The 22,942-nt window shown below is 43.1% G+C and overlaps 1 protein-coding gene across 4 annotated transcripts in view; it reads left to right on the top strand.

The window, feature by feature from the left end:
• GFRA1 (GDNF family receptor alpha 1) overlaps positions 1-22,942 on the top strand; it is a 211,332-nt gene that overhangs the window by 139,871 nt on the left and 48,519 nt on the right. For all 4 annotated transcript variants that reach the window (XM_070482607.1, XM_044750282.2, XM_014849273.3 and 1 more), the window contains one exon: positions 10,922-11,258. In XM_070482607.1, the coding sequence (XP_070338708.1) occupies positions 10,922-11,258 (337 nt within the window). The remainder of the gene's footprint in view (positions 1-10,921; positions 11,259-22,942) is intronic.

Raw genomic sequence — 22,942 nt, forward strand, 5'->3', positions numbered from 1 at the left:
TTGGGAAAAAAATTCTCATAACTGAGAGCCAGGGCTACATGTAATAGCAAATTTCATGGTTGGAGATGCAACAGGATTGAGTACAATTAATAGTTCTGAAGCAGGCGTTGAGTTCTGGGGTAGGCCCCGAACACATAATTAGATTATTAAAAATGGCCTGTCTTAGGCTGACTATTACTAAATTGAAATCCAATTATGGCTTTATGATTTTGCTGAAAAATACTTAGCTGTTTTGCTTGAGTCCTCGTAGAAGATCATTTCCTCTTTGCATTAGCGTTTGCACATGTCTCAATACATTTTCCAAACAAATCTGACCTCAATTATCTCAGAATCCGTCTTACATTAGATAGAATATATTTTAATGAGTGTTTTTATGTCTAAATATCATAATTGTGCCTCTCCATACTTGAGGAATTAAAAGATGGCGATAGAAGACTTTGCAAAATATCTTTTTAATGAGAGGCATGCATATTTCAGAAATAACTAAATTGTGCCATCTTAATACACAGAAAGGCATTATGCTCAAATATGTGCCTGAGTGAGCTGTAAGACAAACTTGGTTCAGTTTTCAGTAATTGGCATTGGAACTGTAATAAAGCAGTTGTTTGCAAAGAGATGGGCTCAGAAATTTCGTGCACTCCTGCAGTGTGGATTTAAATGCTAAGTTAAATATTTATGAACCCGAGATTTTTATAATTGATCATTGTATGATTTATACACAGTAATTATAATTAGGTTGAAAGAGATTTTCAAAAGCCAGTTTCCTGGTAGCCAAGGCCATTAAAAAAAGCTAAGCTGCCAAAACAAAAATTAGGTGGGAACCCAGCCACCAAGTTCTGAGCGCCTGTCCCTGTATCCCATGTACAATGAGGCACCGCACCTCACCAGGCATCTCACCTGGGCACCAGCTCCTGCATCACCTGCTATCATTTTTCATGCCTTTGTTTCAAACCTAGTTGAACACAAACAAGTAGGAAACTTCAGAGATCCAATGTATAACAAAAGGAAAAGGTGGAGGAGGTTGGAAAGGTTAATTAAAAATGTAATGATCCCATTTGCTGAGACAGCACTATTAATCATTTTGCAGCAGCAAGCATGTGGCTTGCACACCACTTATAGGAGGCATCTAATTTTTTAAGGTATGGGGGGGGCACAGTGTGTGCATTATGGAACTGGAAGCTCTCATGGGTGAGCTTAGGGGTGAGCCCATGACTTGTGGTTAACGTTGGCACTGTCTTCACCAGACAGAAGAATTATTTCCAAATTCATAGGTATTCAGAATAATTCAGTCACTGTGAATTCCAGAGAAAACTTGGGTATGGCTTGAGGCTTAATGTAGTTGTATCAGGTCTGAAAAAACAGAACAAGGAGGAAGTTTATCATCGTGTAATACAATATATCTGAAACGATGTATGAATGACAAAATGGGCTCCGAAGAGCCAACATGTGCTTTTTAAATGTAATTTTTAGCACCCCAGCTGCAAAAGGCCAAGCTCTTGAAGGATCGATTACAAGGGTCAAAACCTGTATGATCAGATTTGCCATCTGAGCCACATGGAAATCAAAAGACCAGACTGTAAATGTGGGCTTCCAAAAAAGCCTGCCTTACGCCTGTGAAGATCCTGGAGCCTTTCGCCTATTTTCTATTTGCTGGGACAACATGTTAGAGGGAGCCTATTAGAAGAAGAACAGTAGTTACGTTAACATGGTAATTAATCAAGTCAGAAAGAAAGAGGAAACCAGTTGTGAATTCAATTCTGTAGCCCTAAAGAAGAAAGGCAGAAAGATACCCGGAAATTGGCAAGCGTTTGTAAACAACACCCTCTCACTGTGTCTTGTGAACTTTCTGCCTAATGAATCACATCTTCATGTGGGCCATGCAAATTTTAATATATTTACTGTTTTATTCCACCTCATAATCTATAGAAATAGATTTCTAGTTGCTTGCATCTGTGTTTCGTCCTGAATCATTCTGACTGGTTAGCCGGCCCCGGCATTTGCCAATAATGGTGGCATTTACTAAGTGTAAATAATGAGAGGCTGCTGGCCACACCGATAGCCTCTTTGATTTGGGACAGTGTGAGGATTGTACTTGGAGAAAGGCAGTTCCTTGCTCCAGAGGAATTTAGAATATGAAAGCTTCTCCCAGTGCATAAATCATCCCTGACACCTTCACATCTCGCTATGTTGGAGGGATCTTTTACATTTGTTCTGCCTGTAGGTCAGGGTTGAAATCGTTGGTCCATGTACTCTTTGATGCCGCAAACAGCTGAGAGGCTAGCGCCTTCGAGTGCTGGGGTTTTCCATTCTGTCCTTGATTGTCAAGTTTTATCGTAAATATTTGAAGTTATAATCAGAAAGCCAATTTGTATTATAATCATCAAATCAAAGAACTTTGAGGGTTGAAGGGACCTTGGATATATCGTCTCACAAATGGGGAAACTGAGGCCCACTTGTACAAAAACACTCAGATGATTGGACCACATTTAAACTCCCTGACTCCTAATTCATTGCTCCTTCAGCAGCACCTGACCCTTTTCATTCTATGATCTGGGAGTTGACCCTCGAGTCGCTATGAATGTTATACCCCCCCAGAAAACAGGAAACAAATCACATCAGGTGTGATCACAGCCTAAGAGACTTAGAATGACAATAGAGAAAACAATATGTAACCTGCAAAGTAACAACATGATTATGTCTAACTTTGAAAGGAGAAGCTGGTTAAATGGCGTTCTCTGTAAGACAGCGATGGGCCGATGCTGGAGAGCAGCTCATTATCCAGCACAACCCACACGCATATGCCCTCCCCCAAGAAGAAGGGATTTCTAGTAAACAGCCTTCATTCTGAGAATACTTCCCATTCAGACAGCATCCTAGACGTTCTACTGAGTTAAAGAATGAATAACAGCAGATGGAGGGAGAGATTAGAGGTGGAGGGGCGGGGGAGGAAGCAACGTTTTAATGCTGAGCTCTAAAATGAGCTGTGGAGAGAATGGCACTCAGAGTTATGGTAAAGCTGTTCAGTAGCCTTCCCACGCAACCGAGAAGGCTCGTGTGCCCAGACCGTAAAACAGAGACGTGTGCCTGCTCCTCCGTCGGGGTGGGAGTTGATGGAGAACTGGATGTGACTCGAGTGGCCTCAACTGAATCATTCTGCTCGTTCCTCCCCCTGCCCTCAAGTCGCTGAGGTAGCATTTTTGTGCACTGGGGGACCCATTTAATAGATATGGGGGAATCAATCTTCTTACCAAGTGAAAACTCGACTCTAATTTATAAATGTCTTGTGATTTCAGGAGTGTTTATTTTGAGCTTCATTGCAGTGGGATACACAACATTAAGGCCTGAGAGGGAATTGGAGGTGCACTTGTGAGGTGACTAAGAAGGGAGGCGAAAGGGGATGCGAGGAGGTCTTTTCCATATTCTGTGCATGTGAAACTTTTTGAAAAAGAATAGAGTATACATGAATCTATTTTTTCAATATTTTATTCAAACATTTTCAAACATAAAGTGAAAAAAATTTTACAGTCAACCCACCGCCTAGGTTCTATGATTAAATTAGAAGGTAATTGCTTTGTAAGTATCTTCTCTCCATCCTTGTGTCCATCTATCAATCCAGCTTAGTTTTTAAAATGCACATATCAATATACTTCCCCTAAATGCTTCAGCATGCATATCATTAACCAGTTTTCATTATTGGTTTAGGTATTTTGCCCCTTTGAGGTAGCTCTTTATATGCACAAACCTCAAGTGTAGTTTTGACCCAAACTTCTATCAAGAACAGTACCAGCATGCCAGAAAGTTCCCTCTTGCTCCTTCCCAGCCAATACTTACCTCCATCCCATAGAAGCAACCACTCTTCTACTTTCTTTTATAATAAATTAGTTTTGCCTATTCTAGAACTTCTCATAGATAGAATAATACAGTGTGTACATTTGTGTGTAAGACTTTTTTTTCACCTGGCAGAGTTTTTTGGAGAGTCATCCATGCTATTGTGTGTATCAGCAGTTTATCTGTTCTTGTTTCTGAGTAGTGTTCCATTGGGTGTATAGACCACAGTTTGTTTAGCCATTTTCCTATTGATAGGTACATGAGCTGCTTCTAGTTTTTGGTTATTATCAATATAGTGTTATTCTATATGTTATATATTATAACACATATAGTGTTATATGATATTCTTGTATGTCTTTTTGTGGACATATGTTCTCATTTCTCTTGGATAAATATGTAGATGTGGAATTGCTGGGGTTTTGGATAGGCATATGTTTAGTTTTATAAAAAAGCTGCCCAACATTTTCCCAAAGTGGTTGGACCGTTTTACATTCCCACCAACAACATAGGGGATTCCAGGAGCTCGATATCTTTGACAACATTTGAGGTTGTCAGATTTTAATTTCAACCACTGTGGTGGATGTATAGTATATCTCATTGTGGTTTTGATTTGCATTTTTCTGATAATTACTCATGTTGAACACTTTCCATGTGCTTATTAGTCATTCATATATCTTCCTTTGTGAAGTATCTGTTCAAATATTTGGCTCATTTTTCAATTGGCTTGTTTTCTTTTTCATTATTCAGTTTTAGGCATTCTTAATATATTTTAGATACTGGTCCTTTGTCAGATTTTTTTTTTTTTTGAGGAAGATTAGCCCTGAGCTAACTACTGCCAATCCCCCCCCTCTTTTTGCTGAGGAAGACTGGCCCTGAGCTAACATCCGTGTCCATCTTCCTCTACTTTATACGTGGGATGCCTACCACAGCGTGGCTTTTTGCCAAGCGGTGACATGTCCACACCTGGGATCTGAACTGGGAACCCCAGGCTGCTGAGAAGCAGAACGTGCAAACTTAACCGCTGCACCACCGGGCCGGCCCCTATCAGATTTTTGTTTTGGAAATATTTTCTTCTAGTCTGTGATTTGTCTGTTCATTTTCTTAATTTCTTAACAGAGTCTTTTGATGGGCAGAAATTTTAATTTTGATAAAATTCAGCTTACCAATTTTTTCTTTTATGGTTATTGCTTTCTATTGTCCTAAGAAACCTTTGTCTATGTCCAAGATTATCTTATGTTTTCTTCTGAAAGCTTTATGATTTTAGCTTCTATGTTTAAGTCTGTGATCTGTCTTTTATTAATTTTTACTTATGTTGTGAAGGCGGGGTTGAGGTGTTTTTGGTGTTGTTGTTTACATTGATTTTCGGTTATTCTAGTACCATTTATTGAAAAACTTTCTCTGTTGTATTTCTTTAGTGACTTTGTCAAAAATCAAATGACTATAGATGTGTGGGTGTATTTAATCTGAGCTCCATTTTCTGTTCCATTGTTTGATTTGTCTATGCCTATGCTGTACCACACTCTCCTGATAACTCTAGCTTTATGGTGAATCCAGAAGTCAGTGTAAAGTGACTTAAACTTTGTTGTCCTTTTTCGATTGCTTTGGCTTTGTTATGTCCTTTGCATTTTCCTATAAATTTTAGAATCTGCTTGCCAATTTCAAAATATGTGATTTGGGGATAATTGACATCTCAACAATACTGAGCCCTCTGATTTATGAACATGGTATATATTTGCATTTATTTAGGTCTTCTTTAATTTTCTCAGTAATGTTTTTTAGTTTTCAGGGTAGCGGTATTGCATGTGTTTTGTTAAATTCATTCCTAAATGCCTTTTTGGGGTGCTATTATAAAGGAATTATGTTTTCAAATTTTGTTTCTCAATATTTTTGCTGGTAGCTTATAAAAATACCATTGGTTTTTGTGTATTAACTTTCTATCCTTCGACTTTGATAAATTCACTTGTTAGCTCTAGTAGCTATTTTGTAGATTCTTTAGGATTTTCCAAGTCGTCTGCAAATAGAGATGTCTTCCTTTCCAATCTGCATACCTTTTATTTCTTTTCATTGCTTTACTGCAATGGCTAGGACCTCCAGTACAACATTGACTATAAGTGTTAAGAATGGGCACCCTTCGTTTGTCCCTGATTTTAGGGGGGAAACAGTAAATATTTCACTATTAAATATGACTTTAGCTGTGGGTTTTTCATAGATGCCCTTTATCAGATTAAGAAGGTTCTCCACTATTCTTATATGGCTGAGCATTTGTTATTATGGAATGAGTGTTGAAATTTGTTGAATGCTTTTTCTTTGTCTATTGAAATAACCATACGTTTGTCTTCCTGCCCTTCCTGTCTGTTAATGTGGTGAATTACATTGACTTTTAAATATTAAACCAACTTTGCATTTTGGGATAAACCCTACTTGGTCATGGTGCATTATCCTTTTAATATATTGCTAAATACTATTTACTAAACTTTTTGAATATCTATCTGTAAGGAATATTAGTCTATAATTTTCTTCTTTTGTCTTTGTCAGGTTCTGTTACTTGGGTAGTTCTGGCTTCGTATATCAAGTGGGGAAGGGTTATGAGAATGTTTTCTGTGAATGAGAATTAGAACACAAAGAAAGTCACACATTGATCTGTGAGCTGGAAATCAATTAGTAGTTTTTTGCTTCTCCTAATGTGCCAGGTTGTGCATTCTGGAATTTGTCAAAGGCTATGAAATAACGGTAGGGAGATATGCTCTGGCAGAGTTATATATTGATGAAAACAGAATCAGCTGAAAGTGAGGCTGAGTCACGCCAATAGCTTTGAAATATTGCTTTTCTTTTTTGATAACATTAAGAAGAAAAAAATTAGTAGTTTATGTAGTTTTAACAACTTTAAAAAGGAAGCTAAATTATAACAAAGCAAGCAACACTAGGCCACTGTTTTTTTCATTTTTCTTGAGATAAAATTGACATACAGCACTGTATAAGTTTAAGGTGTATAACACAATGACCTGACACATACATTGCAAAACGATTGCCACAGTTAGTTTAGTTAACATCCATCACCTCATACAGACACCAAAAAAGAAGAGGAAAAAAATGTTTTTTCCTTGTGATGAGCACTTTTAGGACTTCGTCTTAGTGGCTTTCAAATGTACTGTACAGCAGTGTTAACTGTAGTCACCATGTTGTACGTTGCATCCTCTGTACTTATTTATCTTATAACGGGAAGTTTGTACCTTTTGACCTACCTTCATCCAATTCCCTCACCCCCTCCCCCTGCCTCTGGTAAACACAAATCTGATTTTTTTTTCCTTATGAGTTTATTTTTTTAGATTCCACATATAAGGGATATCATATAGTATTTGTCTTTGTCTAACATTTCACTTAGCATAATGCCCTCAAGGTCCATTCGTGTTGTCACAAATGGCAGAATTTCCTTCTTTGTTATGGCTGAATAATATGCCACTGTATATGTATAACCACGTTTTCTTTACCCCTTCATCCATCAATGGACAATTAGGTTATTTTCATATCTTAGCTATTGTAAATAATGCTGCAACGAACATGGGTGCAGATATCTATTTGAATTAGTGTTTTTGTTTTCTTTGGATAAATACCTAGAAGTGGAATTGCTGGATCATTTGGCAGTTCTATTTTTAATTTTTCAAAGAGCCTGTATACTGTTTTCCATAGTGGCTGCACCAATTTACAATCCCATCAACAGTGCACAAGTGTTCCTGTTTCTCCACAGCCACACCAGCCTTTGTTATCGCTTATCTTTTTGATAATAGCCATTCTAACAGGCCTGAGGTGATAGCTCATTGTGGTTCTGATTTGCATTTCCCTAATGATTAGTGATGCTGAGCACCTTTTCATGTACCTGTTGGTCATTTGAATGTCTTCTTTGGAAAAATGTCTATTCAGGTCTTTTGCCCATTTTTTAAAGGAATTATTTGTTTTTTTGCTTTTGAGTTGTAGGAGTTCTTTGTATATTTTGGATATTAACCTCATATCAAATATGTGATTTGCAAATATTTTCTCCCATTCCATAGGTTGCCTTTTCATTTTGTTGGTAGGTTCCTTTGCTTTGCAGAAACTTTTTAATTTGATGTAACCCACTTGTTTATTTTTTATTTTGTTACGTGTATCATATCCAAAAAATCATTGCCAAGACCTATGTCAAGGAACTTTTTTCCAGGACAATTTTTTAAAACTTGTGTATAATATGGACTACTTTCAGAGAGAAAGAAATTTTCTGGACCTTGTATATTGAGTTTTATTATTTTTATTATAATTTTATTTGAAATTTATAAACATAAAACTATCAGCTCTTAATCTTTACTTTTACACAATTATAAAAGCAATACACAAATTAAGTATGAATAAAACTTTGAAAACAATGAAATCCAAGTTAATAACATTAATTTAATGTAAGAGATGATATTGTTTTGCTGAATCTCAGTTGGTGCTGACCATCGGAATGTAGTTCTCTGCTTCACTGTGAGTTGTTTTGAGTTTGTCAGGCCTATATTACTGGGTACTATGTGAGGCCTTAATTCTTCTGCTATTTTTCTCCATTTGAACTTATATGAACTATTTGTTCGTATATCACTGGCTACATCATTTAAGCATTAGGTCCACCTCTGTGCCTCTATTCTTTCCTTTTTAGCCAGAGATCCTAAATTACCATTCAACACTGATGAAGGTGCAGATGCAGGCAGTGAAATTGTGTACCAATATCCAGCCTTGAGGGCCTAATCCAGATGATCCAGAATATGGTCATATTAATTTATTTTAGATTATCATTAAAAAAAAGCATAATTTAGAAATCTCCAAACCCACCGTAGACCTTCAAGAATATAAATCACTATTGCCTATGGGCCCAACAGCACAACATTAGAAGTCTCAAAAGAGGAAAAGGCTAGAAGTATTCCCAAGGCCTGGAGGCCCTGGTGATCCTGTCAGGCCACGTGGTGAATATTTCGCTCCTTAAGTCCTGAGGAGGCTGTGTATGAAAATAGAGGAGCCTGAGAGAAGCTGGTTCAGGAAGGTCATGATGGAGAAAATGCACCAGCTGTGCTTGTTACACCAGCGGGGATATGTGTGTGCAGCTGCTGGCTTCCTGCACTGCTCACTCAAGAAGGGCTGAATGTCTTCTTGATTGCCTTTCCCAGCAAATTGTTAGACTCAGATGTCGTAGGCAGAAACATGAACCTGGGGCACAGTAAAATACTGCTCATGGTGCAGGGTGTAATTTTGTGATTTCCGATGTTTGCATATTGGGTTTTCTTAAAGCGAGGCACATCATCCGTAGGACAGGGAGAGTTGTTTCCCTGAAATGGTGGACTTGCTTCATGTGCCCTGTACTTATTTTTTATCTTATTGGAGTAAGAACATTTAACATGAGATTTACCCTCTTAACAGACTTTTAAGTGAATAATTCAGTATTGTTAACTATAGACACGATGTTGTGCGGCAGATCTCTAGAACTTATTCATCTTGCACAACTGAAACTTTATACCTCTTGAATAACAGCTCCCCATTCCCCCTCCCCCAGCCTCTGGCCACTGCCATTCAACTCTCTGCTTCTGTTAGTCGGACTGTTTCAGACACCTCATGTAAGTGGAATCATAGAGTATTTGTCCTCCTGTGACTGGCTTATTTCACTTAGCGCAATGACCGTAAGGCTCATCCATGTTGTCACATACGGCAGGATTTCCTTATTTTTTTAAGGTTGAATAATATTCCTTGTGCCCTTTATTTATTTATTAGCACATAGACTAAATGCTCTGCCCTGTCTTTCAGGGTAACCCCCCCGTACTCTCTCCTCTCCTGTCAGTTCTCTTGTCTCTTGTAATTTCCCAAATGCCTTTATGGTCCCGGTCCACTGGGGGCATCAAGAGAATGAAAGATGGTTCCGGAACCCAAGAAGGGGTGGCCAAAACAGGAACTTGCTGAGGATCCAACCTCTCAGTTGTATGGCACTTGTCTGCCACCTCCCTGCTGTCTCTGGGGGGTGGGTCACTGCTACACCTAATTATCAATTTTCCATGGACCGTCTTATAACTTGGCTCTGGAGGGTTTTTCCATCACTTCCCCTCCCTGTGGGAAATACCTGTATCATGGGGACTGAGTTTAATTTCTCTTGGTCGCTCATCTTTTAACTTTGCCCATTGGGCTTGGCCCTGGACAGCTCATGCAGCCACTCCAGTAGGCCCTGCCTCTGTCATGCTCTCCCTCCAGGCCACACAGTGGGCAGCCTGGCAGTGGACGGCCCTGGTTTTTCTGACAGCATGAGCACAGAGGGCTTAGGCAGAAGGCAGCGTATGTTTTGTGAGATTCCTAAGGCCTATGGTTTGTAAGCCCATTGAAATTCTAACCAAAATTCTAGCTGAATTTTTCTAATCTGCAACCTCAATACTCATAGATCTCACATTTTGTATGTGGTAAGTTAAATGGTAATTGAGGTTTGCAAATTTTTATGTAATTTATTCTGGTTTTCTTCCAGTGGGCTGTGAGGTGGAACTTAAATACAGCATCACTGTAGTTACTTCTTCCTGTTTAGAGAGCCTAGCATAATATTTTGTCTTCTGGGCTCAAATAACCATGTAATTACTCTGTAATCATATAGTAATTAGCATGTACTATATGCATTTATTACATAATTATATTCCTGGAGGATTGCATGGTAATTATACTTACATTCAGCATATCATTTTATATACTGTATAATGAACAAGTATATAATTTGTTGCTTTTTTCTTTTATCCTAATTTCAGTTTACCAACCAGGAGCTGGAGACTTATTCTCCTGTTGCCTTGTTTATACATAGTTGGGCAGGTGCCTGAGCTCCTTTGGCCCACTCAATACCTCCTAATTATATATCTAAGAGAGTGCTAGGAGCTTGTGGGCTGCCGTGGGCTCCCAGCCTTTGCACTCCTAATACTTCCTCCTTGTCATGAACTCATTAAGTTATTAGCTTCGAAACAGAGCTCCCAGCACTGCCAGGTAAATGGCCAGATCACAGTTAAAACAGACAAGATGTGAGCAGCCCAGGTGCCAGCACCATGATCACACCTGCCTTTCTCTCCTTTTGCAGTGGAGCACATCCCCAAAGGGAACAACTGCCTTGATGCCGCTAAGGCCTGCAACCTTGACGACACCTGCAAGAAGTACAGGTCCGCGTACATCACCCCATGTACCACCAGCATGTCCAACGAAGTCTGCAACCGGCGCAAGTGCCACAAGGCCCTCCGGCAGTTCTTTGACAAGGTTCCGGCCAAGCACAGCTACGGAATGCTCTTCTGCTCCTGCCAGGACATTGCCTGCACTGAGCGGAGGCGGCAGACCATCGTGCCTGTGTGCTCCTATGAGGAGAGGGAGAAACCCAACTGTTTGAATTTGCAGGATTCCTGCAAGACGAATTACATCTGCAGGTAGGTGTGCTGCAGCCGGGTGATTGATGAGGCAGCAGGGAGAACCTTTGCGGCTGCTTCAGCGGCCAAGCTCCCGTTTTCTGTGTTTCTATGGACGGCAGGAGGGAGAAGAGGGCAGTCATTGGAATGGATCAGCCAGAAACTGACCTCTGCATCTGACACACGGTTCTTCAGAAGCTGGTCAGGCTCTCATGCTGGGGAAGGTTCCTATCTTTAACCTGGGCAAGCTTGGAGAGGTGCTAGAATGAGATAAATGTGTCTGCGCTTAGTAAGCACAGAGGGTCACCTGAGGCCAGGTGAACTTGAAGGCATCTGCCTACCTGGCAAGCCTGAGCCATTGCCAGGGATCGCAAGGGGTTAAGTAAGTCAGGGGACGGTTGGACTGGAAATATGGAGGCTTTTGACTGTCAAGGTCAGAAAACTGGAAGAGACCAGTGAGGGGGATTGAGCTTTGTCCAACCCTGCAGAGGAGAACTTCCAGAATGCTTGGGTCTGTTCTGGGCCATTCAGTCATCTATGTGGGCAGGAAGAGTGGGCATCTTCCTTGTCAGCTGTGCTTCCAGGTCTCAGACACCCTGTCGAGTCTGGGCTGTGATGTTGAAAACAGTTGCTTCCTTTTCCTTTTGCTATGTATTAATTTATTTTAACATTGGAAAGAACTCATGAACACATTCTATGTGTTTTAAAAAAAGAAGCAATGTAAAATTAGGTAGTGGGAAAGAGAAAGTTTGCTTTTGCTCTGCTCTCGCTCGCTTCCGACCGTCCCTGTCAACAATGTGATATGTGTCCTTCCAGAACTTTGGGTTGAATTCAGTTGCTGATTGAAGCAAGTAGATTTTGATAAGCAGAGCTTGAGTCTTTGCAGCCTGAGGCGATGCTGGTGCTGCATTCAGATGTGCAGAATGGATCCTGGGCTAGAGATTCAGATGGGGCATCATATTGGACAACACCTGTACTTTATCCCCAGGGTAGAGCCAGGGGGCTTCAAATGCCATCTCTGACAAAATTCTGTGCACTCAATAAATGTTCACAGGTGGACAAGTAGGTGAGGATGTGGCTATGTGCTTGTTTTCTTATAGGCTTCCTATTTCTAAAAAGTAGAGAGCAGGAAAAAAAGTGTTTGATATTTTGAGGAGTCTGGTGAGGTGAATTTCTGGTCAATTTAAGTTTTATTGTGGTAGAATGGGATCTCATTCTTTCCTTAAACTAGCTGTAATAGTGAGTAAAGAAAAATAAAAGTTCTCAGGGCCGGCCTGGTGGCATAGTGGTTAAGTTCACATGCTCCACTTCAGCTGCCAGAGTTTGCAGTCTCGGATCCCAGGCACAGACCTACAGACCCCTCAGCAAGCCGTGCTGTGGGGATGTCCCACATACAAGATAGAGGAAGATTGGCACAGACATTAGCTGCGGGACAATCTTCCCCACCTCCCACCCCCTCACCCAAAACAGTTCTCATTATCTGTAGAACCCTCTCATGCTGAAGATTTTCTGGGAGTAATGACCCTCCACTTTTTTTTTAAGTTGAAAGTAGGTGACCTACTGTAAGTACTCAGATGACCAACTGTGTCTTGGGAGGACTCAGGTGATCCTGAAATGCAACTTCATCAAGGACTCTTTCTCACTTCCGTGCCCCTGTTCCATGGAGACCCTCTTAACTGCAGACTAGGATTAGGGTTTGCTGTGCTAGAAGGTCTCTGCATAGTCATGACCTGGGGATGCCAATCAACCAGGGAGTCAAAGAACCCCCTGCTACAGTTGAATGTGCCTGAGGAGCAGGACACAAGGGAGAAGCTGTAGGAGCTTTGCTCAGGGTGTAGGGTGGGAAGGAGCAGAGATTCTGAAGACCCCTGGATCTGAAACCCACATCATTGAGTAGAAGGGATCCCTCTGCTAGGAGTAGGACTGGGTTCCAGGGTCGTCTTTGGCTTAAAGGCAGACAGCTACAGCTCCTCACTGTCCCTACAGTAAGGCGTTATCCTGTCCACTGATGAGTCCAAGCCAGGAGGCCTGGAGACGGGAAGCAGTTCGGGGAGGGAGTAGAGCAATGAGTGAGCCCTTCTCCATTGGGCATTAGCTGGGAAGTGGGGGAGGGTGTGGTGATGAAGCCTTTTCTTTCTCTTCTCATGAGGTTCATCTTGCACGTGAGGTCCAGAGGAGGTCCGTGACATCTCCCATACAGGCTGAAAGCCCATCCTGAGTGATTCATTTGCATTACCTGGCCTTCTCTTCTAAAACAGAGACTCCTTGGAGGGTTGGTGTGAATTAGTCAAATCAGATTGCTTTCCTGCTGAGCTCTAGTGAGAAATAGCTGAGTATGGGAACTTGGCGTGTTCTGGGGGAGGTGGCAGGAGGAACCCACAGATAACAGGATGGTTTGGGTTCTGTTTGGGGCTCAGACTGAACTGGCAGGAAGGTTCCAAGAATCATTTGTGTTGAGACAGTAGCATAAAGTAGCCTCACCTAATGGGGCAGAAATCAACAAGAGGCAGTGGGATGGCCCTTGCCTAGTAACTGACTGCACCTGGTCACATCAAGGTCGGGATGTGGTGACAACAGCCACCATGCAGCGGGGTGAAGGTGTGCTGGACTGGAAGGTGTAAGTGGAGGCAGCCTTTGTGCTACTGACACATTTCTAGCTCTGGGAAGAACGCGGAGGCTGTTTGGGAATCCAGATCCTAGACTATCCAGGGGCTCTACCAAGTGAGGTTTGTCTCAGCGTGATTGATGGGTTTTATACCCTGTCTTGAGTCTTCCCTGGGAAGATGAATCAGTGACTTCCTCTGGTGTTAGCTGTCGTTAAGTTAGTTAGCCCATAATTTCTTTCCAAAGCCTGGACTTATTACTCATGATTACCCCCTCACTGTCAGATGTGGTAAATGTAATTTAAGGTGCAATGTAGGCAGCTAGGTGTTTTCTTCCATCAGATTTTGTTAATCTTCTCTTTAACTTTATGCCTTTTATTCCATCCCTTCTCTATCCATCTCAGGGAGGCCCTTGAAGTTACTACTACCCAGAGCAACAGCTAGTACTCACTGGAGCTGGGGCTTCTGGGGGGTTTCACATTATGACCCATCCTCATCCAGAGAGAGGGAGGTACTGCTGATGAGAAGACTTAAGGCTTAATTTGAATATCCCCAAAGCAAAGGGATAGCAAGAGGGAAAATCGCTTCTTAAAAACCATATTCTTCGAAAGCTCACATTTTCAAATGCTCCATTTCCATCTCAACATCAGCGACTATCAAAGAGCTGCTCAAGCTCATTAAAACTTCCCTGCACTTAATGTTTTCCAACTCGCAGCACATAGATTTCCTTCCCCCAGGGTCCAACAGTGCCTCTGTGCAAAACCTGTCTTTCTCCTGCCTTGTGCCTTCAAACAGAGGAGATGCAACTTTAGCTTTCCCTTTTGACTTTGTTTTCTTTTTCCCTTTTCCCTTTTAGGGAAGCTGACAGGTTCCTTTCCTCTCGGGGTGGTTGGGGAGAGGCGAGAGCTTGACTGTTCAGGCCTTCAAGCTTGTCTACAGAAAAGCGAACGTGGAGGTATTATTAGAAGGGTGTGATGAAATTTAAAAGCCTCCCATTCTTCCCCTGAAGCACAGCGTCTCCCTTGCCAGTTTTCCTCTGGTTGCTTTCCTTAGTGCCTGGAAGGATGTCAGGACTGAGTTTGGCCTTAAAGGAAGCATATTCCTTTATTCCTGATGCAAGTTGTTATATATGCAGAATTTAAACTTGTGCCTTACTTCCTTTATCCCAAACTCTGATCTCCAAAATCAGCTCAGCACTTGAGCACTGGTTCAGGGTGCTACAAATATGTTCATATCTCTTTTATTTTTCTGATTAATCACTCAGACACCTCAGCTATTCTTTATCACCAAGAGGTCTAGCATCTTCCTCTTGAGCATGTCCCCACCTATTTTCATCTATGAATTACAGAATTATATTCCAAAGCCCGTTCTGCCTGCAATGCCAAACAAAGAGGGAGCTTGAGGTTACCGACCAGCTAACCTGCCTTGTGACTATAGCTGCTGCCACACCACGTCACTGTTGTGAACAGCCTGGAGGATGCTTGGTGATTCAGTGGCTCTATCCCTCTTGGTCATTCTGCATGTGCAGCAGAGGTGCTGCATCCTTGGGTACCAGAGTCACAACTCTTAGTTCATACTCAGTATGTGGCCACTAGTTCCCAAGCACCACATTTTGCCCAGGGGGCTGGGTTCTAAGGGGTTCCAGCCACAGCCAGCCCTCCAACTGAACACATAGTATCCCAGACTCTCCCTTTCCTGGCAGTGCATCGTAGGTGGAATTGAGTGTTGTATTTGCTTGCTTGCTTTTTAAAATTTTATTGTAGTAAGAACACTTAACATGATAACTACCCTGTTTGCAGATTTTTGAGTGTACAATACAGTATCAGTATCTATAAGCACAATCTTATACAGTAGATCTCTAGAACTTATTCATCTTGTGTAACTGAAATTTTATACCCATTGATCAGCAACTCCCTGCTTTCCCCCCTCCCCCAGCCTCTGGCAACCACAATTCTATTCTTTGCTTCCATGAGTTTGATGGTTTTAGATGCCTCATCTAAGTGGAATCGTGCAGTATTTGTCCTTCTGTTTCTGGTTTATTTTGTCACCAATTTTGCTTCCCCCTGTTGGGACTTGAACCCACAATCATAGGGGACCCAAGAAAGGGCCCAAGGCCGGTGGGCCTCGAATCCACAATCAGCCCTTTTCTTCTTCAGAGGATTGTTTTCCATTTGGGGTCACAGATTTGAAATGAAACTGAAGCTGAGCATTCAACAGCACAAGCTTCATTCAATGGCCAAAGAATGGAGAAGTGGGCTATGTTCATGAATCAACTTCTCAGCTCTTGGGGCGATTCAGCAGCTGTTATAAGGGGTCAAAGTAATGAAGGGGAGGAATGTTCATAGATATTTGGGGAACTGGGCAGGCTTTTTGGGGAAACAAACATGCCACCTCTTTTCTTTCCTTATGTGGTTTATATCTTACCATTGCCATGGCAGTTGTGAACTGTCATGGCGACAATGGGTTTGTTCCATAATATGGTAATGTATTACAATGAACATATAATGAGCTTCGGTGTCTATGTCAGGTCAAGTCTCACTGCCATGTTGCCTTCAACCACTTTTAACTGGTTTCGACTATATGTCTCAGCCATCTTCTCCTTCCTCTCTTTGTGGTTTCCTGTAAGCTAAAAAGAATGTGTTAGGTTTGTTCTGACCAGGGTTATGGTTAATGTCTTATGGGGCCAGGGCCAGGGTAACAATTTCACTTAGCAGAGAGTCCTCCAGGTTCCTCCAGTGTTGTCACATACTGCTTTTTGAAGGCTGAAACAGTACTTGGTCAAGGATATCTCATTCCTTTTAGAAAGATTCTGATAATGCTGAACCTCAAAAGGGAAGGGATCAGGGCCTTTGTGCCCTCTGTCTCCAAGGCTTTCTTGGCCCCACTGGAGATATACTTGCTCCTCCAGGTGCCCAGCTTCTGTGTCCCCATAGTTTCCAAGAATGGTGGCTTTGATCAAGTCACCAATTATATGGTTCTACCTTTCCCCAGCGACTGTGGATCCTATCATTGTATCCTGCAGACCTGGGGGATTTTTAGCAAAGCCAAGAAGATCTCCTGGGGTACAGTTCCAGAAAAACAGCATATGTAATTTGTCAAAATTCTGCCCTAGACAGCTCCACATTTTCCACACTAGAGCTGACCCTGTTATACTTAGAGGAAATGTGTTGTTGTTAATTTGTTAGCTGGGACAATTGGGGAAACATGTCACAAAACCATGCAGCAAATTTCTGCTCTGGTAACTCATCTGGTCTGACAGTGTTAGTGCTCCTTTAAAAGGTGAGGAATGTGTTTCATTTGCCTGGACTCAGACCCCTTTCGCACAGTAAACTGTGGGTCTTAGAGATCAAGGATGTCCTCCGCTGTTTGGGCTGAGTTCCTGTTTTGAAAACTGGATTCTACATCACTATATCTGGGCTTGTCTTGACATGCGGCAAGTGCAGGAGAAAATGGCTCAGAGGATAATTAATGCCTAAAACTAGATGGGTAGATTAATTTGGCACTTAATTTTATTTTACACTGATTCATTCACAAATGGAAATCAGCAGTTAGACAATGCAAACTTTTGAACCATGGAAAGAAAGGTTCAGGAATGTGAGAAAATACAAGTAAAACATTTTCCAGTTCATTTGAGCAGTTTTCATTTCAAATGATTACACGAGTGTCTTTAGCAACGGATTCAGAGTGCCGAGCGGCTCGTTTTTAATGCACTGCACCTGCACGAGCTGCCTGCTACCCCGTCTCTGCCCCGGAAGCCCCCCAGACTCATGCCGGGAGGCTCCTGCCTGTGTGCAGCAGGTTCATCAAGATCCTGAGAGAAGGGCAAGGATATCCTCCGACATCTGCTGCCACCTCTTTGCCTTTGACTCCAGCAGGCAGGGAGGAGCATGGTTCTTGTTGGATCTCCCAGCCCTCCGCCCCCAGCCTGTGTGTCCAGACGTGTGGCTGTTCAGCACCAGCTGAGCAGTGTCAAAACTCGCCATTCTCCCTGGCTCACAGGGGTAACTCGAGTTGTGAATCAGGCGGGAGCCTGCTACAACTTGCTCTATCTTGTCGCCTCGTATCTCTTTCTGTATCTCTCCTTTGGCAGAGGCGGGTGTGAAGCCATTTGTCTGTTCCTGCTGGAGCCTGTCGCTAAAAACGCCTGTCCAGATTTACTCCGTAGTCTCTCGCTCCAGCCAGCCCCTTCCCTGCACTTGCCCAAGCTCAGTGTCTGCCTCATTTTCCTCACCCCTTCCTTCGCCTGCTCTCATCCACACCAAGGTCATTTTTGCTACTCTTGGCCTTGAGACAGAAAGAATCAGAGACTCCTTGTCTTTACATTTTGCACATTCTGTTGGTTATTAGATCCTTGCGGACAGATGGAGTCTTGGCACCAGAACTGTCATTTACTGTCTTTGAGTGTGAACGTGGATGGAAAAGGAACGGAATTGAGTCTGTCCAGGAAGCCCAAAGAGGAAGTCCCACATTTCTTTGGGGGAGAAAGTGTCATAGTGGAGGATCTTAGGAGCCATATTCAAACCAGGCGTCAGTGGCTGAGAAGGAAGGAAAGTCAAGCAGAAGAAAGACAGCTTAGTTTCAAGGGGGATGCAGTGGTGGGTGGGAGGTAGGGGCCTGGGGACTGTCCTAGAGGCAGAGGGAGAAAAATCAGTGTGATATAAAGGTAAGGTGTTAGGGGTCTCCAGTGCCATGTTGAAGTATAGGATTTTATCCATCAAAGGTTTATGAGGATGAGAGACATGATCAGCCGGGCTTCAGAGAGCTCTCAGATGGCAGTGCAGAGGGAGGATCAGAGCAAGGCGAGGCCAGGAGACCAGGTAGGAGGATCTTACAATGGACCAGATGATAGGTGGCCAGGAGAACAGGTGAGAAGTTGGGAAACTTGATAGGCACCATGGAGGGGAGGACTTGGTGATTTATTGAACACCCAGCATAGACAGAGGATGATGTGGGCCTCCACAGCCTGGTGATGGGGCAGTGATGGCGTTAGTAGCTAGGATGGGGAACAAAGGAAAGAGGGCAGACTTGTCTCTTGGGTTGGAGGCAGGGGAAGAAGACGATGAATTGTTTTGGCCATGCTGCATTTGTGGAGTGTGTTTATCAGAACTCTTTTGATCCACAATAGAAACCCAGCTTAAGCTTGCTAGGACTAAAGAGGGGGTTTGTATTAATTCATAGGACTGGAGGGGAGAGTAGTTGGACACAGTCAGGACTGAGGGCTCAGTGCCACCGTGAGCTACACTCTCAACTCTCTGTTCTCCTCTGCTTGTCTGCTTCAGTCTCATATTATTTCTCTGAGCGCAGCCACCAGCAGCTCCACACATTTAACCTGTCACCTCATGATCGCAGAGATAGAGACCCTATCCTCCAAATCCTGTTAAAAAAAATCCCAAGTGAGAACTTTGATTGGCCATGCTTAGATGGTGTACCCATCCTTGGAGCAGCCACTGCGGCCAAAGGGAAAGTATGCTGTGGCCCAGTCGAAGCCAGGGTCAGCAGAGACTACTACCAGAAGGCAGGGAAGGAGTACTGGGCTCAGAAAACCAAGACCATGTCCACAGGGCACAAGGATGTCCACATGGAGATGGAAGGCTCATATAGCCAGGCACTTGGAGTCAAAGGCAGGGTCCTTTCAATGGCCCCAAAGCCCCACATGGACTGTCCTCCTGCCCTTCACCCATCTTGTTTTTCTCTGATTGTCCTGCCTCTGCTCCCTTTGCTTCAGCCACACTTGTCTCCTTGCTGGTCCTTGAATGACCAGGCATGTCCCACCTCTAGGTCTTTGCTCTAGCTGTTCTCTCTGCCAGGACCATTCTTTCCCCAGATGCTCCCAGGCAAACTCCCTCACCCCCAATCTGCTTAAATCTCTTCTTAATGAGGCTTACACTGGCCACCCTATTTAATACTGCAAGCCCCTGCACATTCCCAATTCTCCTATCTTGCTCTCATTTTTTTCCCCAAAACACTTATCACCTTCTAACACACTATATAATTTACTTATTTATTTTGATTATTATTTACTCTTTCTTCACTAGAATATAAGATCCACAGTCAGGGCTCTATCTGGTATATATCCCAAGTGCCTAAAACTATACCTGAACAATATTCTGTGCTTACAAATATTTGCTGAATGAGTCAATGAATGAATAAATTTAAAACATCCATCCATCCATTCATCCATCCATCCGTCTATCCATCCATCTGTCCATCCATCCATCCATCCATATATTCATACATCCATTCATCTATTTGTCCATCCATCCATCTGTCCACCCATCTATCTGTCCATCCACTTACCCATTCATCTACCCATCCATCCCTCCATCCTGTAGTTATTGTGCCAGGAGTAAAGATCAGGCTTCTCACCTATAGTGCAGAGAGGAAGGCAGGCACACATACCATCATTGCAGCCTGGCATGGTAGTCTGTGGTCAGGAAGGTAAGAAGTGCTACGGGAGAACAGAAGTGAGAATGGCCAGCCCATCCTGGCAGGTCAGCAAGGCTTCCGGGAGAAGCGGCCATCTGAGCTGGCCTGGAAGGATGAGCAGCATGCAAGAGAGTAGCCTTAGGAGTAACAGACAGGGGCATAGGGCTGTGGGTTTGAAGAAGTCCTGGGAGGCAAAACAACAACCTGCTTACTGGGTTTTGATCATGAGCAGCACTGGGCACACACCTTGCAAATGTGATCTTTAATTAGCCCAGCTGCCCCACGGGGGAATGACCAGTGGAGCTGCCCAGCTCCAATGTAGAGGAGTTGGAATCAGCCTGGTCTTTCTAACTCCAAAAACTGGTTTCTGTCACTATTTCCAAATGGTTCTCTTTCATGACAAGAATACAATGTTCTTACACTGTTCAGCCTTACTACCTTTAGTTCCAGACAGGCAGAGTGATAACTCCGGCCAGCCTCTGAATCTAGACACTCTTTATGGCTCAGTAACTAAGACAGCATCAGTTTTAAAGACAGTTTTCACAGAGAGTTAGGACATAATGTCCATCACAGCCTCTTAGCATCATTTAAAAAAATTTTTAAAAAGCTACTCTGGTAATGCATGCTCATTAAGTTCTTACTTTATCTAATTTCCTTTTGAGCACTCATTGCTTATTACAGAGTGGTTTCTCTGTGACAGCTTACTGATTGCAAGAGTCGTTTCTACAAATAAGAAAAAAATCCTCTCAGACCACACTGGTTTTCTGGTTATTATTATTAACTCAATAATTCACTTCGGGCACGTTTATTGAGCAAAGTCTTCTTGACCTTGAGGGTCCTAGAAATGGAAGTCATGTGCCCATCTCCCAGGAGCTCCCACTTGCCTGGTTGGACTCCATAACTCTCTGCTGAACTGTCATTGGAGTTCAGAGTCTTCAACCCTCACCTACCCCAAGGCAGCTGATATCAGGGACCTGGCTGTGTATCTCACCGGAGGTGAATTCTTTGCTGTCACAGGGTGACAACTAGCTCTAAATAATCCATGGTTGTGTCACCGTGTTGGGGTCATCCAGTTGTTTGCCTTCTTACCTTCTCTCTCCCCTGTGCCCATTCCATTAATCACAGGAAAACCTCCTGGTAAAAGATGTGGTGGGTGAGAGACCTGGAATAATTTCCAGAAGTGCTGAAATGGGAGTGGCTGGGGAACTTGAAGGGGGTCTGTGGGACTCTAGATTTCAGACCACCTTGTCCAAGACTGCAGGCAGCTGAGAGACACCCCAATTGATGTCCTCTGCTTCTCTATGCATCTTGTTCCTCTTCAAAGGGACCCTTCTGTTCTGCCCAGCAGCTGTTCACAAATAGGACCCATGCAGTTCACAGGCAAACTAGCTTGTCCCTCAAGCCAGACCTAAACGCAGCCAGATAGATTTTGTGATCTCTTTTTTTCCTAATTCCAAGGGCAGGGCATGCTTCCATTTCATACAGCTCTTTTTTTCGAATGTGTTTTATCCACTGAGCAAGGAAAGGGGTCAAAAGAATGGAAGAATAGGAGACCTCAGTATTCCTAGGGAGCTGCCCCCTCATCCAGACCAACAGCCTGCGAGGTCCCAGGGCATCCCATGCTGGCTGGCATGCTAGTCCCATAAACTGCAGCTGTGACCTCCCTACCCTGGTCCCCACAGGAGATAAGAGTTCTTCTGTCGGTCGTACATGGTTTGCAGTTGACATAAGCACCCATAACCTGTGTCCCACTCATTTTTGGGTGGGAAATCCGCCCCCTCAGTCACCAGCTGACTGTCCTGTGTAATTAGCACCCGAGTCGCAAAGCCAGGCTTGGAGTCCTGCTACACCCAGGGAGACCCCAAAACGGCCCCCCAAGCCGTTACTCCCAGTTAGGGATCCTGCAGTCACGTTGGCACTTACATTTCTACTGGGCTTTTCCAATTCAGTGAATGGGAAATTGCTCTGTAATTTCCAAAAGCAATTAATTATGCAGAAAATTTTGCATTCAAGAAAAACAAGAATTTAAAAGAACCATCAATGTGAAAAATGCCACTCTAAGAAGGAGTTGGGACTCTTTTTGTTTGTTTGTTTTTGCCTTCCTCAGTTGCTGTCAATGTGTTTGTGAGTGAGGCGCACCTGGGCTTCTATCCTCGTTCTGCTAGTTCTGGGACGTGGGCAGCTCGAGACGTCAGTTTTGCATCAATAAATGGAGTTAATGACTCCATCTTCACAGGGCAGCTGTGAGGATTAAATGAGGTAGCTCTGCAGATGCATGAGCACAGTGCCTGTCACCTACCCCAGGAAACACTCAATAAATATGGCTCTCTTTCTCCCTCACTCTTTCCACAAGTTTGTATCATAGAGGACAAAGAAAGCTTATGATTCCAAATGTAACATTTCCCCTCCCCCAGTAGCAGACAGAGACCTTTAAACTAGGATTCGTGGGTGGAGGGGGTAGATTCTTACTGCTTTACACTTGCACACACCCACAGCACTAAGCCGCATGTGAAAATGCCAACGCCGTTATGTGAGGCCATGTTGCTAAGCTTTATACATCACCATCTTTTCAGTTTTGTACCATTAGGGAAAACTGGGGGGGCAGAGGCGGGAGTAGACAAAGTCCCGAGGTGTTTGGAGTATGTGTCATTTCAAGAACATTCCTGTCCAGAATAG

This window comes from Equus asinus, chromosome 2 (genome assembly GCF_041296235.1).
Source record: "Equus asinus isolate D_3611 breed Donkey chromosome 2, EquAss-T2T_v2, whole genome shotgun sequence".
NCBI classification, from domain to species: domain Eukaryota; kingdom Metazoa; phylum Chordata; class Mammalia; order Perissodactyla; family Equidae; genus Equus; species Equus asinus.